Below are 19,042 nucleotides of genomic sequence, written 5' to 3' on the forward strand. Positions count from 1 at the left end.
GGGAGTGGTTCCTCCCTATCTGGATCATCTCAACTCTAATCTCCACTCATCAGCTGGCTCAGCTAAGTAAATACACATCTCTCCCACAGACAGGATGTACAGGATGGCGGTTTCTGTGCTGCGACGCAAAATTTACAGGCAAGGCCAGGCCACTGTAGGAACTATTTTAATACGAGCGAGAGATGGTAATATTGACCCTCATGTGGTTGGTTTAGGGGACCGCCTGCGCTGTTTGTAACTTGAAGGATGAAGTCAGCCTCTCTGCAGTTCAGTGTCATGTCAATGGAGAGGAACACGGAGTGAATCCCTAATCTGAAGTTAACCACCGCGCTGAATGCCGGTTCCCACAGGACAAACAAGCTTCATTAAGGAGGACTGTGGTCTCCTTTTCATCTCGTTGAGATTACCCCTGTGGGGAGTGTCGAGATCTGATGCTCTCCCGTCTCTGTTTGAACATAGAAATAGTTTTCTACCATATTGATGTGTGCATGCTCTCTCTCTCTTTTTTCCCCCCTTTTCTCATAATGCAGCTGCTTGGAAACTGCCACACAACTGAGAGATCTCAGCGGAGGAAAGGAGATGATCAATTTCTCAGGGAATCCTCACTCCTCCCTCTTTTCTTTCCCTCATCCTGACCCCTCCGCCTCCTCCTCCGTACTTCCACTAGCCATAATTATTCCCCCCCCCCCTAAAAAACACACACACACACAGAAAGTAATTTTTCTTGCCCAGTGATGAAAAGCTCATTAAAATAGGCCTGGAACAAACAAAGCTTTTCCTGTGAGGCCTCTTTTCAAATTCATTTCAGAATTTCTCGCTGTTTTAATCAATTAAATCAATTAATCATCCTTTGGTGGAAAAGACATTCTTTGCAATCTTCTGTGGGCTTTTTTTTTTTTTTGTTCCAGCGTGAGTGAGGCTTGATGAAAGTGTCAAGAGAATGTGGCTCAACCCAAGGCGGAGTATCGCCGGCTTTGCCAAAGGGAAATCAGCTAGATGCAGCGCAATCTCCTCAGAGCCGCAAGAATAATTAAACAATTAAAGTCAAGAAAAAGATCATCTTTACACATCCGTAGCCGGAGGGGGAGTGGGGCGTCATTTTGTCATGTAAAACCTCGAAGCCCGGTAACTTCTCTCTAAGTCAACTTTTTTCACCGGTGGCAATCATCTTCACTCCAGCACCAGATGTTTCCTGCTACGGCTCTTTTTACTCAAACCAACAATGACTCGTGAAAATGCGTACCTCCTCCGCTCCCCTTGAACGTGTTCGTGTTTTGTCACGCTTCATTGGAATCGCATGGGATGAACCAGATTAACACAGAAAATAAAAGTCTGAATGGTATGATGTGTGCTTTTATTTCACTCCCCTGAGTAGAGGTTTATCGATGCCCGAAACTCACAAGACAAGACGATGTTGAGTTCACGAGACAAGATTATTACTTTCGAGAAAACTTCAACGGTCAAATTAAGGCCGCAAAAAAGGTGCTGAGGTCCATCCACTCATCGGTTGTTATAGTGATGCTTTCTGCCTCTTTCAGCGTCTGAACTACTTGCATTGCTTAGGTATTGTTTACACCATGTCTTGTCTGTGACTCTGTTAGCATTTATAGTTCCTACTATAAGCCAAAAATGCTGCCAAACAGATGATTGAAGGGCAATTTGAACATCTTTTGTTACAACTTCAAGAGGCGAAGCCATGATGACCATAACCGGCTAGCGCTCACGAGCTAGCATAGCAGTCACCTCAACGAGAAACATTGGGATGTTTTAATGTGGTGAGATTTTGTACGACAAGATCTTGTCACACTCCAACCTCTTAGTCGACGCTTTAGAAAAGTTTTTGCTTCATTACAGATATAAGTCTAGCATACCTTTACATCTAGAGACTTGAATGTTCTGCGACAGACACCAGCACCCCTCCCGAACCCACTAGGGACAAGGGTGTACAGAAAATGGATGGATGGACTTGAATGTTTGCTAAATTTTTGTAACCTCAGTCATGTCAGATGGAGAACATAGAAAGCAAATTTCAAGTCATGCCGCAAGTCTGGACTTTGACTGAGCCATTTCCAACACATGTTTTGATCAAAACAATTCCATTGAACCCTGACCTAAATGTTTAGTGTTGTTTCCACGTCGCTTTCTGAGCCTCCATACTGGTATCAAACATTATGCAACTGATATAATTCCAGGATTTCCTGTCTGTAGCTCCTTTCATGTTCACCTCTCACCAGCTTCCCTGTTCCTGCTGAAGGAGATCATGCCCACAGCATGATTCTGCCACCACCTTGTTTAAACTGTGGGGAGGTTGTCTTCAAGGTTACTTGCAGTTTTAGAGCACACAAATCACTTTGCATGTCCAGAAAGTTCAGTTTTAGTCTTAAATAGTAAATAAGGTTTAATAAAATTTAAACTACATTTTAAGAATTTTTTGGTTTTCTATTTCGAATATTTTGTGCCTTTTTCCTCACGTTAAGATTCATATGTTATGTTCTGTTGGGTCGCATTAGATCCTAATAAATTAACATTAAAGTTGTGATTGTAACCTAACAAATTATTCTAGGGTATAAAATACTTCACCAAGGCACTCTACACGCAACAGAAAGAAAAGTTCTCATCTCTCTTTTCAGAAGTGGCTAGATGCCATGCAGCAAAACTGTATTCTCATCAAACGCGGTCATAGATTAAAAAACAGACTGCAATAGTGCAATAATTAAAGGATCTCAGCCAAATCGAGGTCTTGCAGATTAGCCTTAATAGGTGTTGAAACCAATGACCTGCAGCTTAATGAGGTTGTAAACGACAGCCGATCTCGCTGCTATTATTCTCGGTGACAGACGATGGCGCCACTACGCAGCTGTAAAGCCCTGATATTTCCCAGAGGTTGGAGTCACCCTCAGTAAACTAAGTAGTTATTGAATGTCAACTAATTAAACTCTGACGTGAGGTGAATGTAACCTACTGCGTGTTGCCATGCAGCTTGTGGCGCATTTGTAAGTGTTCTTAAAGGGAGCATTAAGAATAAAAGCAGAGCTCCTTTCGTTGTGATCCTACCAATCGCTAAATCCTTTAAATACCTATTGTATGCAGTTAAAATAAATATTTTCAGTACTATTATCGATACATTAATTAGAAAAAAAGTATAGAATTAGAACATGAACTTAAACAGATACTATTTTTTTTTCTTTCTTTTTTGTGGCTTTTGGCTCTTATAAGCTTGTTTTCAATACGCACATTTGACTCTGCCTACTCCAGCCTCTCTTACCTCTGTTTCCATTCCTGCATGTCTGTGTGTCCAGTCAATATCACTTCTCCATGATAGGCTGAGATTGTTTTCCTCCTAAATGGACTGCGAGCTGATTGGCCGAGGCGTCGCTTCCGTCAGACAGCTAAGGAGGGTTTTACTGAAGATTTCTTGCTGTCAGCGACACATGTAGAACAAGCTGCTTGCGGGACGCACCGACCAGACCAGACTAGACGGAGTGCGGACAGTCAGTTTCCATCTTCTCCGCCTGCCTCGCTCTTCCTCCACTTCCACCTTATTTTCCTCCTTCTACCTCCCCCCCCCTTTTTTTTGCCACAACACGCACTTCAAGCTTTTTGGGGAACGTTACGGCATGCGGAGACCTCACACAACGTCTTGCTGTGGAATCCTTTCGTTTCTACGCAAAGAGAAAAAAGCAGTAAAGCGGTGACAGCAGAAGGGCCGAACATCCACTGGAAATACTATCTGAAAACTCCATTTGCTCTCGGTCTCTCTCTCTCTCCGGTCCGCGCGCTGCTGCTGCCACTGCTGCCTGTGAACGAGCCGACTCGGGTTGTTCCGCGCTGGGTTCCGCTTGTCGCGCGGAGCTCGAGGCCAGCGCGCGCGGTTCTGCGTCCGCGTAATTCTTTCATTTCTTTTTTATAATTTTTTTTTTTTTACCTGTACTTGTTTTTGGGACCAACCTGTTCAACTGCGTCGCCAACTTTACTGCCATAACACTTAAGAGAAACAAACAAGGTGAGTATCCGAGTCCTGCAGCTACGCGGTGTGTTTATGTTTTCCGCTGGAATGCTGTAGTAGTGTTACAGTCCGCCTGCGCCTTTTATGCTATCATGCTATCACCTATTATCCAATTTCCACGCTATTACTTCATAATAACTCCAATATGAAGTCGCATAGCTTATTTTCTATTTCGAAGAAGCAGCCACGAGCGTTTTCCTCCCTCTCCGCTGTGTTGTATTTCTATGTCTTGGTCTCTTTGCCCAAATTGAACGGTCGTGTAATTACTTGAGTTAGCCCATTTAAGTTAAAAGCCACCCCCCACCCCCTCCACTCTCTCTCTCACACACACACACACACATGCACACACACACGCACACACACACACACACACTTCCTTTGCGCTCCTCCTCTCTCCTGCCCCTTCTATCCCTCAGCTAAGAAACCCCCCAGAAACTCCCTCCCCTAAATGAAATTTGACTATAGTCTGACCTGCTCATCCAGGGGGTCACTTTCAGCTCTCTCTTCTTCTTTTTTTTTTTAAATTCATCTCCTTTTAGATCTAATCAACACTAAGGTAGGCAGTGGTTTGTCCCTAAGAGCCATGGCTAATGGGCTTACTGAATGCTTTTCTCTATCTCCCTCTCTCCCCTCCTTTCCTGTCCCCTCCCCCCCATCCTAACTCTAATTGGCCTACCTGGCTTTCAACAAAGATTTTTTTTTTCTTCTTGCTTCATCGTGGCTAGTCAGGCCTGATCAAATTGGTAGGGATTACATCTAAAAGAGCTCCACATTAATTTTGTGGGTGAATCATTAGATTACAGTCATTACAGCAGGTTTGTCTGCAAAGTCTCAGTGCTGGGCTGTGCATGTCTCACTCAAAGCTCTTCTCTTGAAGCTCCTGCCAGTATCAACTGCTAGTAAACAGGGAGCAGGAGCGACAAAACTCCATCCGCTTCTGTTTTAGTGTTTCATGTTTGAGCAAAAGAAAAATGACTGAAAACAGCGATGAATTTACTAAGATTGTGTTGTGATTTTTGGATTGACAGTTGGCACAAGAGCAGTGTCTTGAGAAGGCTGGACTGTACTACCTGTTAGTTGTTGAAATGTGATTTTTTTTCCTTCTTTGTTTTAGCTTGCATAAATTATGCCTAATTATGAACCAATCAGACTTAACCAATACCGATTTTCTGTTTTGTTTTTGGGTGCCTGTCCTTTGAAATCTGATTGTTTTTGCGAATACGAGATCCCGACTCATTCTTCAATACGCAAAATGATCATGACAGGTATAAATCTCAATCTTCATCTGATAATTTATTGCTAAACTGAAAAAAAAAGTGAAAACGCACTAGTTAGATGGTCAAGGAAAGGCCAGTTTTGCCCTCATAGCTGAAAAAAACTCCAGTACCAGCATCAGGACTAAGAACTTACATTTTTGATCAATAAACTCATAAAGCAACAGTAAAAATTATTATTTTGTCATGCACTGTGCTCAGATTAATAAAAAAAATCAGATAACATTGGTGATGTGTGAATACAAAAAATGGAATCAGACCTCCAAAGAAAATCAGAAATCGGTATTGATGCATCTCTATGTCATAAGGTTAGTGCTGCCAATTACAGTGTTTATAAATCTGAGGAAGTGGGAGTTTATCGCTTTGATACATTTAATGAATAAGAAAATAATATCTGACGATCAATAATAGGGGAAAACTGGCTGATCTCGACCTCAGCGGATTCATTTGTGCATTGGTATTTCGATTAAATTTCTCTCTCAGGTAATGGTACAAACCGCATGTCTGACATTGACCTTTTCTTTTCTTTTTTTAAAAAAAGACAATGGTGAATCCCGGAGGCAACAGCCAGCCACCAGCGGTGGGGACGGGCTCCCTGTCCTGGAAGCGATGCGCGGGCTGCGGGGGCAAAATCGCCGACCGCTTCCTCCTCTACACCATGGACAGCTACTGGCACAGCCGCTGCCTCAAGTGTTCCTGCTGCCAGGCCCAGCTGGGCGAAATAGGCACGTCGTGCTACACGAAAAGCGGCATGATCCTCTGCAGAAACGACTACATCAGGTGAGGAAGTCGGGACACTGTGCTCGATTTCGTCCTGCTTGTAAGTGTCAACAAGTTGACTTACTGACAGAAAGTTTCTGAGCAGGTTGAAGAAACACCAGCATAAAATTGGTGGGATTTTTCCCTGCTTGGCACCACTGAGTCAAACAAGAGTTTTTGGGAGTTTTTGATCAGTTTTCAGCAGAGATTTCTTAAACTGTTGCAAGCTGAGCCAGAAAATGGCAGTAGCCCAGGGCCACAATTTTGAGGGGGGCTCCAAAAATTAGTATTTTTTAATGATTGGATGTTTTATTTAAAAAATGTATTATAAAGTAACAAAGTTGTATTATTTTATGCAAAACTCATAAGCCCCAATCAAGTGAGTTGTATTATTTTAGGATTTTTGTGAATATAAACATTATTCAAGCTTTTGAAAATGATAAAGTTAGTCACTTTCTTTGGAAACAATATGGAGTTACTGGCTACAGGACATATTCAACGTACAATCAGTTCATATCTACCAATGTACAGGGCTATCTATCTATTAATGTCCTGTAATTTGCATTAGTAAAAGATTTTTTACTTAGTGGAGGTAGGGAGGGTGGTACAGACTTTTTTCACAATATTTTTTAGTGCTATTGTGATAAAGGTGAAAATGGTGATAAAAAACGATATGTCACTTAGTTTTTAAATAACTGCATGACAGAATTCATAGCGCCACAAACAAATTATGTCTTGAAAAGCATTCCTATTTGAAACAATCTTATTCAGGATGCCACATACTTAAAGACTTGTGGATTATGTTACTAAACTGACTCAACTATATTTTCAAATTTACTGACATTTATTGATGCCCTCGTGGAAAAAAACAATGGAGAAAATATTTCTAAAAAAAATTTTAGGCTGTTTTTTAACATCCACTGGAATTTGATGTTAGCCAATGCTAACTCAAAACTCTTATGACAAGACTTTTATCACAATAAATTATTAACAATACGATAAATGCCCACCATAAACTGGAGGACAACAAAGCTGGATCCAGCCCCGGGGGCCCACATCCTTTTAAATCCGGCCCTGGTTGCAAGGCGAGCTGAGATGGATTTTGGTGGAAACTCACCCTGAGGTTTTGTCATGTAGCTTTTGAGTGATCTAGCAAAATGGAAACACACAAAACACACTTAGTGTGTTGTAAATTTGAATAAAAGGAATTAAACAAGTTTCACACCAATAACCCAAAGAAAGTTATACATTTCCTCCATGCTTGATGTGGTGAGCTAGAGGAAGACATTTTACATAATGGATCATATCATAGTACAACAGGTGAACCACTGAGTTGCAGATGTGAGTTATAGAGAAGGAAATGACACCTGATCTTGTGAAATTAGTCGATCCGGCTCTGAATTGAACTCTGAATTTTTTCAAACAGATGAGAATGGGTGGTGTGTCATGTTAAAAAGTTAAAACACAGCTTAACTCAATGTTTCAGTGAAGACGGAACAACACTGCAGTCAACAAGGGGGAAAAAAACAACCGAAAAAAAACCAAACTGCACAATTAATTGAAATGGTAAAGTGTGGCTCTCAGCTCCTACTCCCACCTCATAAAAAACACAGGGAAGTCAATGGGGTACTTCATTCATAATGGTACTATAACATAATTAAAACTGGAAAGCCGAGTGCATACGTGTGCGTGGGAGAAATGGAGATTGGGGTGTGTATGTGTGTGTGTGGATACACCTTTCCACTTGTAATGAGAGCTTGCTTGGTTGGAAGAACTGAAAAGCATATTATGGAACGGAGAGATCTCTGTAGAGATAAGACCAGAAGTGGTGGTTGGTTGGTTGGTTGATGTGTTGGGGGGGAGCAGGCATGTGACAGTGAGTCGACACAATTAAATGCTTTAATTATAGTCCCCCCTCCATTTCCTTTAGTCCTGATGGGTTTTATCTAATGAGATCTGGTCCCTGGCTTGTATCCGCTACCAGTGACGTGTCCGAAATGAATGAGAGCCGCACCGCAAACAAAACATTTAATTAACCAAATTGGCTTTTGAGAGAAGCAGGAGAGAAAGACAGATAGAGAAGAGGGATTATTGTGAAGGCCATTTGCTCCCCCCTCCAGCTCCTCTGTTCTTTATCTTAAAGGGGCAGACTGACTTTTCCAAACAGAACATGCAACATATATTTTTAGGCGTCAAATCCAGCTGTGTCTGGTCCAGAGGGCGGCGCCTCCACTTCCAAGCGAAAGTTGTGCCTCGTGTTGTCTCCAGCCAGAGGTGATGTTATTTCTGCGGGCCGCTGGCTGGCGGAGGGGGGAATTAATTTACTCGCGGCTGCTGGATTCGGGAGAGAATGCGGTCGGCTTAATTGAATAAGCCAAGGTAATTAAATGGCACTTTTCCAATAGAACGTGTGAGGTAAATCTAATAGTTGGTTATTTAATATCACTTTGAAGTCTGCCCACTCAAGCACTATGACAGCATGAGAGAATGTGAACTTATTAGGGCCAGGGAAGAGGAAAGGAAAAAAAGGGGGGGGATCTCAGAAATTAATTAAATCGCATGCAATTTAGAGGAAACGTTTATCTTGATTTGTCATATCAGAATTAATTCAAGGCCTTCAATTCACTTGGGGCCAGATCTGTTACTCTGAATTAACCAAGTGTAATTTGGCTGATCCCACCCTCCACTTCCAACACACACACATACACAAGCCCTCCTCATCCTCCCTCAACCCCCTGCTCCCAAAACACACACACACACACACACACAACGATCTGTGCCAGCCCTCCGTCATCCTCACAACCCCCCCCCCCCCCTCCCTCTCTAATGCAGCTCTTGCCATTATGCAAAGCCTCGCTTCAGTATCAATATGGCCTAGTGCTTTTAAGGTGCTTTGGCTGCTGATGTAGAGAGGCATTTTTAATGGACTGTGTTGCAGAAATCATTGTTGTGGGGGTAATTTTACCCTACTCAAAGGTCTCAGCGAACGAGGTCTGCATTTACCAGACAGCCCAGCACCAAGCCATGCTATATTTCACCCAGCAGTCACTGCTGAAATGAAATCCAATAGTCATCGCCTATATACTCAACAGACAGCTCGGAATGGGTTCCTTTCTCTTTTTTTTCTTTCTGATTGTTGGTGTTGTTTTGATATTTAATTTAATCAGATCCAGTCGGAGAAAGGGATAAATCAAAGCGTTTCCTCTTGAAACACTGTCAGTAACTGTTGTTTTTATTATTATTCATTATTATTATTATTATTATTACGATTATTCTGAAAGGAGGGAAAGCAGAAACCAGATGTGTCATTGTAATTAGGAGTCCCCTTGGCCTTAATTATGCTGACCCGCCGTGTCGACTTCACTCCCGAGCTGTGGAGGGGGGGGCCATTAGGGCCCAAGTTCAAAATGCTACAGCAACTTAATTGAGCACCTAAAGGCCTGGGCTCCTTAAATCAAACAGTATCCAGGGCTGCCCCCCCCCCCCTCCCACCACTCCTTTCCCTTCTCCCTCTGCCTCTGTATCCCTGGTAAAATAATTAACCTGCTTCGTGTTGCTTTGTGGACCTTCATAGGCTTTGTTTCAACACCTCTCAAAAAGCTTTCATGCAGATAAAACTCCAGCGCTTTCTCGTCACGTCTCTTAAAGCAAGTTATATATTTAAATAGATACAAAAAAATAAATAATATACATTTATATATAAATATATATATATACACGTTTGTTTCCGAGAGAACCCAAAACTGGCAGCGTCGCGGCAACAGTCTCCATTTAATTAGTTTCTGAAATTGAGTTTTGACGGAGTCTTTCCAAACGATGCCAACAAAACATTTGCTTCCGCTCGGTGCCGTCTTATTGAAAGCCGTTTTCTCTGAGAGCTCCTACTTTTGTTTTGTTTTTGTCGGTCGTATCTTAACGACCGCTTGGGGAGGAGAGGGGGGGTTACGACACAAACACTTTTTATTCTCTCCCTGATTCCGTTTAAATACTTTTCATAAAGAAAAGCTTCCTCAAGAGTGCAAAACGGACGAGACGTTCTCGGTTTTCCTGTTAATTTTATTTTATTTATTTTTAAGCCAAACAACTTTATCTGATCCACTGCCACCACTCATCCTTTTTTTCTTCCCTCTCTCTTTCTCTCTCTCTCTCTCTCCTCTTTCTCTCCGGAGCATGTCAGATGCCGTGGTCTTATTTGATTGCTTAGGAAAAGTGCAGTGATAGAGCAAACACCCAGTGAGATATGATGACAAATGGGTCCAGATCCCAGTAAATTACTTTCTGCTCAAATCGAAATTTCATTCAGTTTGCTGCTCACCGAGATGAAGTAATCTAAATTGTGGACTCAGAAGGAAGATAGAAGGGAAGCTGGAGCAAGCATTTCATTATCAAGAGGCAGAGAGAGAGAGAGAGAGAAGGTTAGGGACGAAAGAGATGAGCAGAAGCAAATCTAAAGTGTTGACACCATGATTGAAAAGGTTAACCCATGCACATTATATATCAACCAGAGAAGCTACGGGGTTTCTAATGGAAACACAGCACTGACAGAGCATTCACACGAGTCCTAATGGCAAAAGCTCTGCGTCCCTGCCTGGGCGTACAATCAAATCCTCTTAGCTCCTGATGTCTTATGTTCCTGCTTATTATTGGGTTGCAGAAAAGAAAAATGCAGTAAAAGTAATACGTAGTCTCAGCATGAGAGGCTTGAGAAGAGCTCTAAAGGATTCATTTCTCCTCTTCCATCTCTTCTTCTTCTTTGTGTTTTCGATCGTAAGAGTCGAGACATGTAGACTAGAAAACTTGGCAAGCTAAAGTGTGGGTTCCCACAGTTCATTACGGAAATCTACGCAGGCGCAGAGTAACCCCCGCTCTGCCTTTTTGCAGGTTATTTGGGAACAGCGGAGCTTGCAGCGCCTGCGGTCAGTCAATTCCAGCCAGCGAGTTGGTGATGAGGGCGCAGGGCAACGTGTACCATCTCAAGGTAAAAACAAAACCGCCCCCATGTACAGCGTTTCGCGGTGTGTGTGAGTAGATTGGGTTGGTTAATCCAGTTCCTCTCTTCCTGTCCCAAAGTGTTTCACGTGTTCCACCTGCCGGAACCGGCTCGTTCCCGGGGATCGGTTCCACTACATCAACGGCAGCCTCTTCTGCGAACACGACAGACCCACAGCGCTCATCAACGGCCATTTAAGTTCTCTGCAGACGAACCCGTTACTGCCTGACCAGAAGGTAAGGCCACTGCACTGGTGGAAGTTTGTTATTAGTGAGTTATAGATTGCAGTGAAATGAGAAAAGTGGGAATTTACTCACTTTACATTGGCGTTTGATGATCAATCAGAATAACTTGGACTGGCTTTGTTACATTTTAATTCAGTAATTTATCCAAACTTCCTTTGGCTACACGTTTTTGTTCTGTTTTTACAAAGTGTTTAAAGCTACATACCAGACTTTGGTGGAAAATCACTCAAGATATTCATATAGTTCGTCACATATAGAACAACACATCGTCCACTAACACATGCCTTTGGTCATGTGTGCATGACCAAAGTAATTTGTCCTCATTTTTTAAAATCAGATTCTGCCTTTAAACATATTTATTTAGTAGCAAAATGCTACATGTTTCCTGCAGAACTCCTGTGCTCCTCTACCACTACTCTTTAGAGTCAGTTAGAACCAGAGAAGTTAAGCTAAACTAACGTAGCAAAATGTTAAAAAATGACTAATATTGGCTGATATCAATGTTAGTGCTGATCTATCGTTCATCCCTAAATTTTATTAATTACATTTCTTTCTGAGCAGCCTGGAATTTTACTGGCCTGGTCTGGCCCCGGCCCTTAAGAACATGTTCTGGGGGCACCACTAATGCCCATACCTACAGCATCTCCACCATGACCTTTACAACCCAAACACCTCAAAGTCTATGCCAAAACTCAACTACCGTAACGTTTACTGATGCCTGTTTGATCGGCTAGCCTCTTGTGATGTCACAGAGCAATAATTGGCATCCATGTTTTGTTTTGTTTGATTTTAAAAACGTTGTACTCCATGAAATCCTGCAGATGCTCTGTGTTGTATTGTCGTCGCACATTATTTTGAGAGTATTTACAACAGAGAAGTACCTTTAAAGCAGATTTTCCTGACCTTGTGTGGCTAAACGGGATCACCCCGGGCAGCTAGTGTATCTCCAGAACTGTCATCACAACTTCCATCTTGATGCTCCCAGTGAAAGCAAAACAAAACGCCTAATCATATACAAGGATAACTTCATTCCTCAGGGTAGCTCCATTCTGCCTGCTGGAGATCTAATCATTTCTGCCTCAAAACAAGGAGTTTTATTGATACACACACAGGCTGAGAGAAACCTGGATAGGGGGGGAGTGTTTGGAGTGTGTCATAGATAGACTAAAAGAGGAATCATATTATTGGGAGCATGCATTTCACCTTGAGTGCTCGTGCGAGTGGAGGAGAGGCAGAACTCCATTAAGGCCTTTTAAGGGCTTGTCACTTTTACAGATCGGCTCGCCGAGCTCTAAGAGCTCCTCACATTTAAATTGAAAGCCGTTGTATTATCTAGCTTAATTTTAAACGTCTGTTTAAGTCGTCAGCCACGCGCTAAGAGCGTCTCCGTTAGCACGGCCGGCGTAGTAAAATACCAAGCTTCATTGTTTATTTATGCCCCCGACATCAATTGTAGTGGGAGAAAAAAAAAAGTGCTGCATTATTGATGCTAAAACGCAATCTGAATATTGGCCCCGGTGCTTTAATTATAGCGGAGCGAGGAGAGGATATTTAAATAAACAGAGGCGCTCAGTGGATGCTTCTGTTAGCTCCACATGGGAAAACGTGGAGGATCATCCTGCTGCTCCAGCACATTGTGGCACGTTTAGCAGAATCTGGCAGGACTCCGGCCCTCCGAATCAATATGGCACCAATGCATCAGGCCGCAGTCGTTTTGATTATTTGCGATTTTTGCGGCGATCGTTTGTGCGCTCATATCTTCAACTTCCTTTCCAGCTTCTTCCTGCCTAATCTCTTTGTTCAGAGCAGACAAATTACCTCTCTCAAACAGAGCTCGCTTTGACCCAGGGGAGGAAGACCCTCCCAGCGTCAGTCACTTTAATTAGCCCCCAAAGTCGGAGTTTGCAATTACTAATAGACTCGAGCCCTCCTAGTGATTTGAAGGATGAAGGGGGGGGAGTAAATCACCCCTTAGAATCGCAGAGAAAAACACGAGGAAGATGAAAAAGTTTAAAGCTGTTTCTTTTTTCTTTTTTACCCAGACAGATAATAGCGTTTCCTCCCCCTGTATTTCTGTTTCACAGGCTTGAGCACCTCCTGCAGTTATGCTGGAGCGTGCTTCTAATTATACCAAAGAGAATCACCTCATGAAGGCACTTTTGAGTCGGTGCTAAGTAAATGGGACACCAGATGGTTTTCAAAGCCTGGCTAATCAATAAATTAAACACAAGCGCTAGTGGAAAATGTATTAATCAGGTGGAGGTGGAGTGGACACGTTTAACACTTCAACATCTTGTTTTTAATGCTGACCTGAGATGTTTGTTAGAGATGCACCAATCCAATATTAATATCTTTATCAGTTTTGATTTCGACAAAAATTGTAGACCGACCATCGGTGACAATGCACCTGATATCTATAAGAGCACATCTATTCAAGACTAATTCTAGGATTTCTAGGCATCATTGTTTATTATTTATTTTTAAATTATATTTAGAATTTCTAATTGCAGTTTCTGTACCATTTGAAAGGCTTGTTGCACTTTATTTTTACATCTACATATTGTCCTGTGAATTTTGGATTGATTCAAAACGCTTAAAAATAGATTTTGCTTAATTTTTTGTAAAATTATATTTGAAACTTTCTGTGAGATTTTTAAAAAAAATGTATGACAAACCTAGTCAGGTAAGCTAACCTAATACTGGTAATTTAAGTTACAGAATTTCATTCATAAGCCTATTTTTGTTGGAATATAAACTGGAGGATTTTGATACAGTATGGAAACTTATCAAATTGTTTTAAATAATTGGTGGTTTTGTTTACACTCTTTTCCTGTTGTCAGATAATTTAAACAATCTCTAGACTATTTGAATAGAAAAACATTGTGAATCAAAAATTGTTTCTGAATCGAATTGTTACCCTAAAAGTCTGAATTGAATCGCTTAATACAAACATTTACATCTCTACTTGTAAAGCTATTGATGTATTTAAGTGTGCTGCACTGTTACAGAGTTAGCCAATACATTTGTAATTCAGTACATTATGTCTGTTTAAAAAAAAAGACATTTTAAGTCAATTCAGCACAGTTTTTTTCTGTATCAGATCGGTATCGACCGATACTAAACCTCAGATATCGGTATTGGAAGTGAAAATAGTGGATCGGTGCGTTGCTAATCTCTCGTTTCTGTTTGTTTTTCGTGCTAGGTGTGTTAGGTGGGAAGCTGTGCAGGAAGCAGGATGTGTGCCTTCATTTTAGCCCTTCCTCATTGTCACCTGAGACAGCGTGGATCAGCAGCACCCCAGGCCCGTTCGCCGTAAAGGAACCTTCCGCCCATCTTAACCAGTAACCTGACTTCTCATCTCCGCAACCCTCAAGGCCCCGCCCCCTAACTCCCAGCCTTCAACCTTTGGCTTTTCCCCAAATCTGGGTGGATATTTGCACTTACTACAACTGAGACAAGAACGCTCGGGAACGCTTCGGAGTTTTAACACTGATCGTAATCAGAAGGGGACTCTCCAGGTAGAGAGGTCGTTAAAGCAACTGACTGAGAGGATGTTGTGACTGAGCGAAGACGGAAAAGAAAAAAACAGACTAGGTTTAAGAGTGGCAGACTTTTCAACGCTGCACATTTGTTTAAAGACACTTTTGGGGGGAAAGCGGGAACTTTTCTTTGTTTTGTCCTCTTTTCCTTTTCTATCCTCATTTCCCAGAAACGTGGTGATTTCACTTTCTATATTTTAAGTGTTGTCAAGAAAAGGGGGAATATGTTCTCTTTCTGTTTTGATTCATATATACATATATGTGTTCATATGTATATGTATATATGAATGGGGTTTAAATAAAATATCTGTGGCATTTTGTGGAAATCAAATCATGAACACTTGTGGTGTATTTGTAAAGCTACCATGTATGTACAGTATGCATGTAAATGTTGTTGTCCAGGTGTGGCTACAGTACATCTGACCCCTCTGCATCCGGCTCCCTTCCCTTCACACCATGGCAACCTGAAGAAGTTCTGCTCATAGCCAGAAATGTAGATATCATTCCCAACATATAAATGATGAATGAAAGAGAAATTTATTTGTGATATTTTCCGAGACATTTGCTCCCGTATGGTGTATTTAAATAATAAAAGTATTGGAAGATTTTAAAGCCTCCTCAAATTCATTGTGGTCCTGGTATGTATATTTCTCAAGGGTGAAATGTGCTTTGGAGACAGAAATACCAACAGGTGGAAACTCGCACAAACCAGTGAAACCCACTGCAACCAGGTGGAACTGCAAAACACACAAAACCCCCCAAATGCAACAGAAAAAACGCTGCACACGAAAAATGCGGCAGCCATAACCAAAATGTCGCAAACACAGGAAATGGGAGGAAAACAACGCAATTAGTAGAAAAAGACAAACAAAACAAAAACAGCACTTGTGTAATGCTATTAACTAGCTCCACTAAATGTAAGGGCTCCAGACCACTAGGGGGAGTCGACAAAAAATATCGTATGGGATCAGGCTCTCAGTAATGACCATAGAAACATGGTGTCCCAATTCTCAAGAGTGGTCTTTAGCTCCACCCCCTTTGCAACCACGATCCAAACTTTGGCTAAGATCAAAATGAAGTGCACTTCAGCAAAGTGTATTACCCACAGTTCATCACTGTGTGTGGTGTTTTGAATTAAAGGGTAGAAATAGAGCAATGTTCACAGAGAAAACACTAAAATACCCCAATTTTCCTATTTTTGTAATCTTGTAACCTTTGCACTTGAACTCTTACATGTACTTCTACTGAGTACACACTTCGTAGGGGGGCACAGGGTGTAGGGTGAGTATTGGTACAGGTCTTTGGTAAAAACAAGATGTCAAGAAGGAAAATGGATGAATTAAGAAAGAAAATCCGTGTTATACTTAATGTTGTTGAAACACGAAGTCTTTATAATATAACGTGGCTGTTTATATATGTTATACTACCTACTCCAGACTCCCCCCAGTGGTCTGGAGGACTTATGCCTTTTGAAGCAATGGTGCACCTATTCATATTTCCAGATGTTTTTGCTATTTCGCAACATTTTTCATTTGAATTCCTTTAGTTAATTGTTGGTTTTTGCTTCTATTTTCTATGATTGCACATTTTTTTTAATTTGAAGCAATTTTCTGTTGCATTTGTGTTTTGAAGTTAGCATCGTCCGTGTATTTGCTGTGTGGAAAAATGACGTTTTCATCCTTGACTTTTTCCGTCTCGACTCTGACCAGCTTCCTTTTACCTGCTGCCGGAGAGCATCCCCCCCCCCACAGCATAACGCTGCCACCACCTTGTTACCCGGAAAGGTTTGCGGTGAGCTGCAGCTACTTCGTAGAACCACAAAGCAAAACTGCGTTCAAGAGCGACTCTTACCGAGGACCCCCTTCAATCCTATTACCAACCCCGCAGTCATGAAGGCGCCATGATCAGAAAATGGATAAACATGTATCCTCTCTTTCTATTCAGATGACCGTTTGCTATTCATCACTCTAATACCTGGCAGAAATGGAGGAAAATGTCCCTTTGAAGATTCAATTACTGCAGAGAGGGAGAGAGGTGTCTCTCTTTGGTGGGCACAAATTGAATGGGCTATTTGCAGAACAAATTGGTGTTTGAAGTCCTTGCAAGACCTAATAGGTCTGAAGGAGGGACCCGGTAATAGCTGATGCACTTATCTGCACAGTGTGGAGCCGCCGGTGAGCCTCGCTTGCTGCTGCTGATGAAACAATGCTGCTGCTGTACAAAAGCAGACTTTGATGCCGAAATCAGCTCAAGTAGGGAGAGGAAATGGGCCTAAAGAGTAAACAGTGTCTTGGGTTCTAAATTGAAATTTCATGCACGAGGGGATCTGCTCTTGGCCTCGTGGGTTTAGCACCAGACGAGCTGATTCTGGAATGATCGAGCTTTAATCCAGGAGGAGGTAAGCAACACTTTTTGATTTGATTCATTTAGGGAGGTGTCAACGACACAGAGTTGAATGTTTTTTCAACCCTATTGAGCTAGATAAACCGGTTTATTGATGTTGCACGTAAAGCTGCAGTATGCAACTTTTACAAAACTACGTTTGTTCCATATTCTCTAAAACCATCACCCTGCCCTGATGGTTTAATATGAGACAGATAATTGCTGTTTGAAGAAACTCACCGCTTCCAAGCAGTTTCATTCTCTTCTTTAAATCAACAGTGTCGTCAGTTAAAGACTTTCATAAATCTTGTAATACAGACTGCTACAGTCCTTCCTCTTTGAAGAACATTGAATAATACGAGTGACAAACATTAACGTTAAAGTATTTTTCAAATACTTTAATATTTAAATCTGTGTTTTGAGCATAAAACAATCCACTCTTATCCACCATCCATGATCTTAGTGAAGTCATTTTTACTGCCCTCCAATCTGGGAAGAGTTCCAAAGATCATTTGCAAACAATTTGAAGTCCAACCATCTACAAATTCAAGTTATTAAAAAACTAAAACCCATTACGGTAGTTGTTGGTGTTCCATGACTGGATGCACCAGAAGGTTTTCTCCTTAGACTCAAGGCTGTTCACCAACTCTAAGTTTGCAAGAATCATGTTTGTCTGTGTACCACAATGGCTTATTTTTGTCAAAACTGTAACAATAGTTCTTAGATATTTGGAAAGCCTTCCAGCATAAACATGCATATAACATGTAGGTGGAGGACAGACGACATAGACTTTCCCAGCAGCTACAAGAACCTGGAAGTCTTAAACTCACTGAGTCGGCCTTACCAATGGCTGAAGCTTGACCCATGCTAGGTCAATCAAAAGGACAATGGACATTAGTAAATCGACAATGGAATGGTTGTAAGAAAGAGAATATTACAGGCGTTGCTCTGGTTAAGTCGCCTCAGCACTCAATGACCCGAGGCAAGACAAGCAGGCCCAGATTATTTCACGATGAGACTGTTACAAGTTGAAGTAACATACTAAAACAAATATTCTGTTTTGCCAGAATATTTTTTGGGTATTCGGTCTACCACTGATGGAAAGTGAATTGCTAAAGTTGCTAACATTGTGGGGTACTGGCCTCGGCCAGTCATGCACATTTTGCCTCCTTTATGTGGTTTAGAGCCTTTTTGTAAATTCCAAGTCTTACCTCTGATTTTTAACTGGATTCAGGTCACTACTTTTACCAGCTCATTTTGATACATCAACATGTTTTGAAGCAGACCCAGTTGTAGATTGCACTCTATACCTGGGCCTGTTGTCCTGTTGGAAGGTGAACCTCTGCTCCACTGTCAAGTATTTAATAAACTAAACATGGTTTCCTTCTGGTCTTCCCCAGAATTTAGCTTAATCGTTATATGTCCGATTCTAACAAGCTAATTAGCAAACTGCTTAGAGTTTGCTAATAGCAGAGCTAATTTTTAGCTTAGTGCTTAGCTAATTTGAAAAATGTTTAGCGTGCATACCTTCCTCTAAATACATTTTTCCATATAAATTCTAAAGAGCTAATTTTTGCTGTTTTGTAAACTTTCAGCTGAATAAAGCGTAAACCATGCAGATAAGTTTGTAATTACAAACTTTACTCAAAGGACGATCCAAAAGACAATTTAGCACTTTAGCATTAGCTTCCACTAAATACCACACTGACAAAGCGCCTTAGCGTTAGAGGAATATTTACAATTACAATTAGTGCTAACGCAACTAGCTTTCTAGCTAGCAGTGCCCTTGACTGGACATACACACATTTTTGTTGGTCCTTTTCATAAAAGATAAAGAAATATGAGGT

At 41.5% G+C, this 19,042-nt stretch overlaps 1 protein-coding gene across 1 annotated transcript; it reads left to right on the forward strand.

Annotated features, from left to right (window-relative positions):
• Positions 1-3,415: 3,415 nt before the first annotated feature.
• Positions 3,416-15,425, forward strand: lmo4 (LIM domain only 4). Its single transcript, XM_005813177.3, has 5 exons — positions 3,416-4,003; positions 5,822-6,060; positions 10,921-11,017; positions 11,110-11,265; positions 14,477-15,425. Exons 2-5 carry the CDS (start codon positions 5,825-5,827, stop codon positions 14,483-14,485), a joined length of 498 nt encoding a protein of 165 aa, XP_005813234.1. The 5' UTR covers positions 3,416-4,003; positions 5,822-5,824; the 3' UTR covers positions 14,486-15,425.
• The last annotated feature ends 3,617 nt before the right edge of the window (positions 15,426-19,042 follow it).

Source organism: Xiphophorus maculatus, chromosome 9 (genome assembly GCF_002775205.1).
Source record: "Xiphophorus maculatus strain JP 163 A chromosome 9, X_maculatus-5.0-male, whole genome shotgun sequence".
Lineage (NCBI taxonomy): Eukaryota > Metazoa > Chordata > Actinopteri > Cyprinodontiformes > Poeciliidae > Xiphophorus > Xiphophorus maculatus.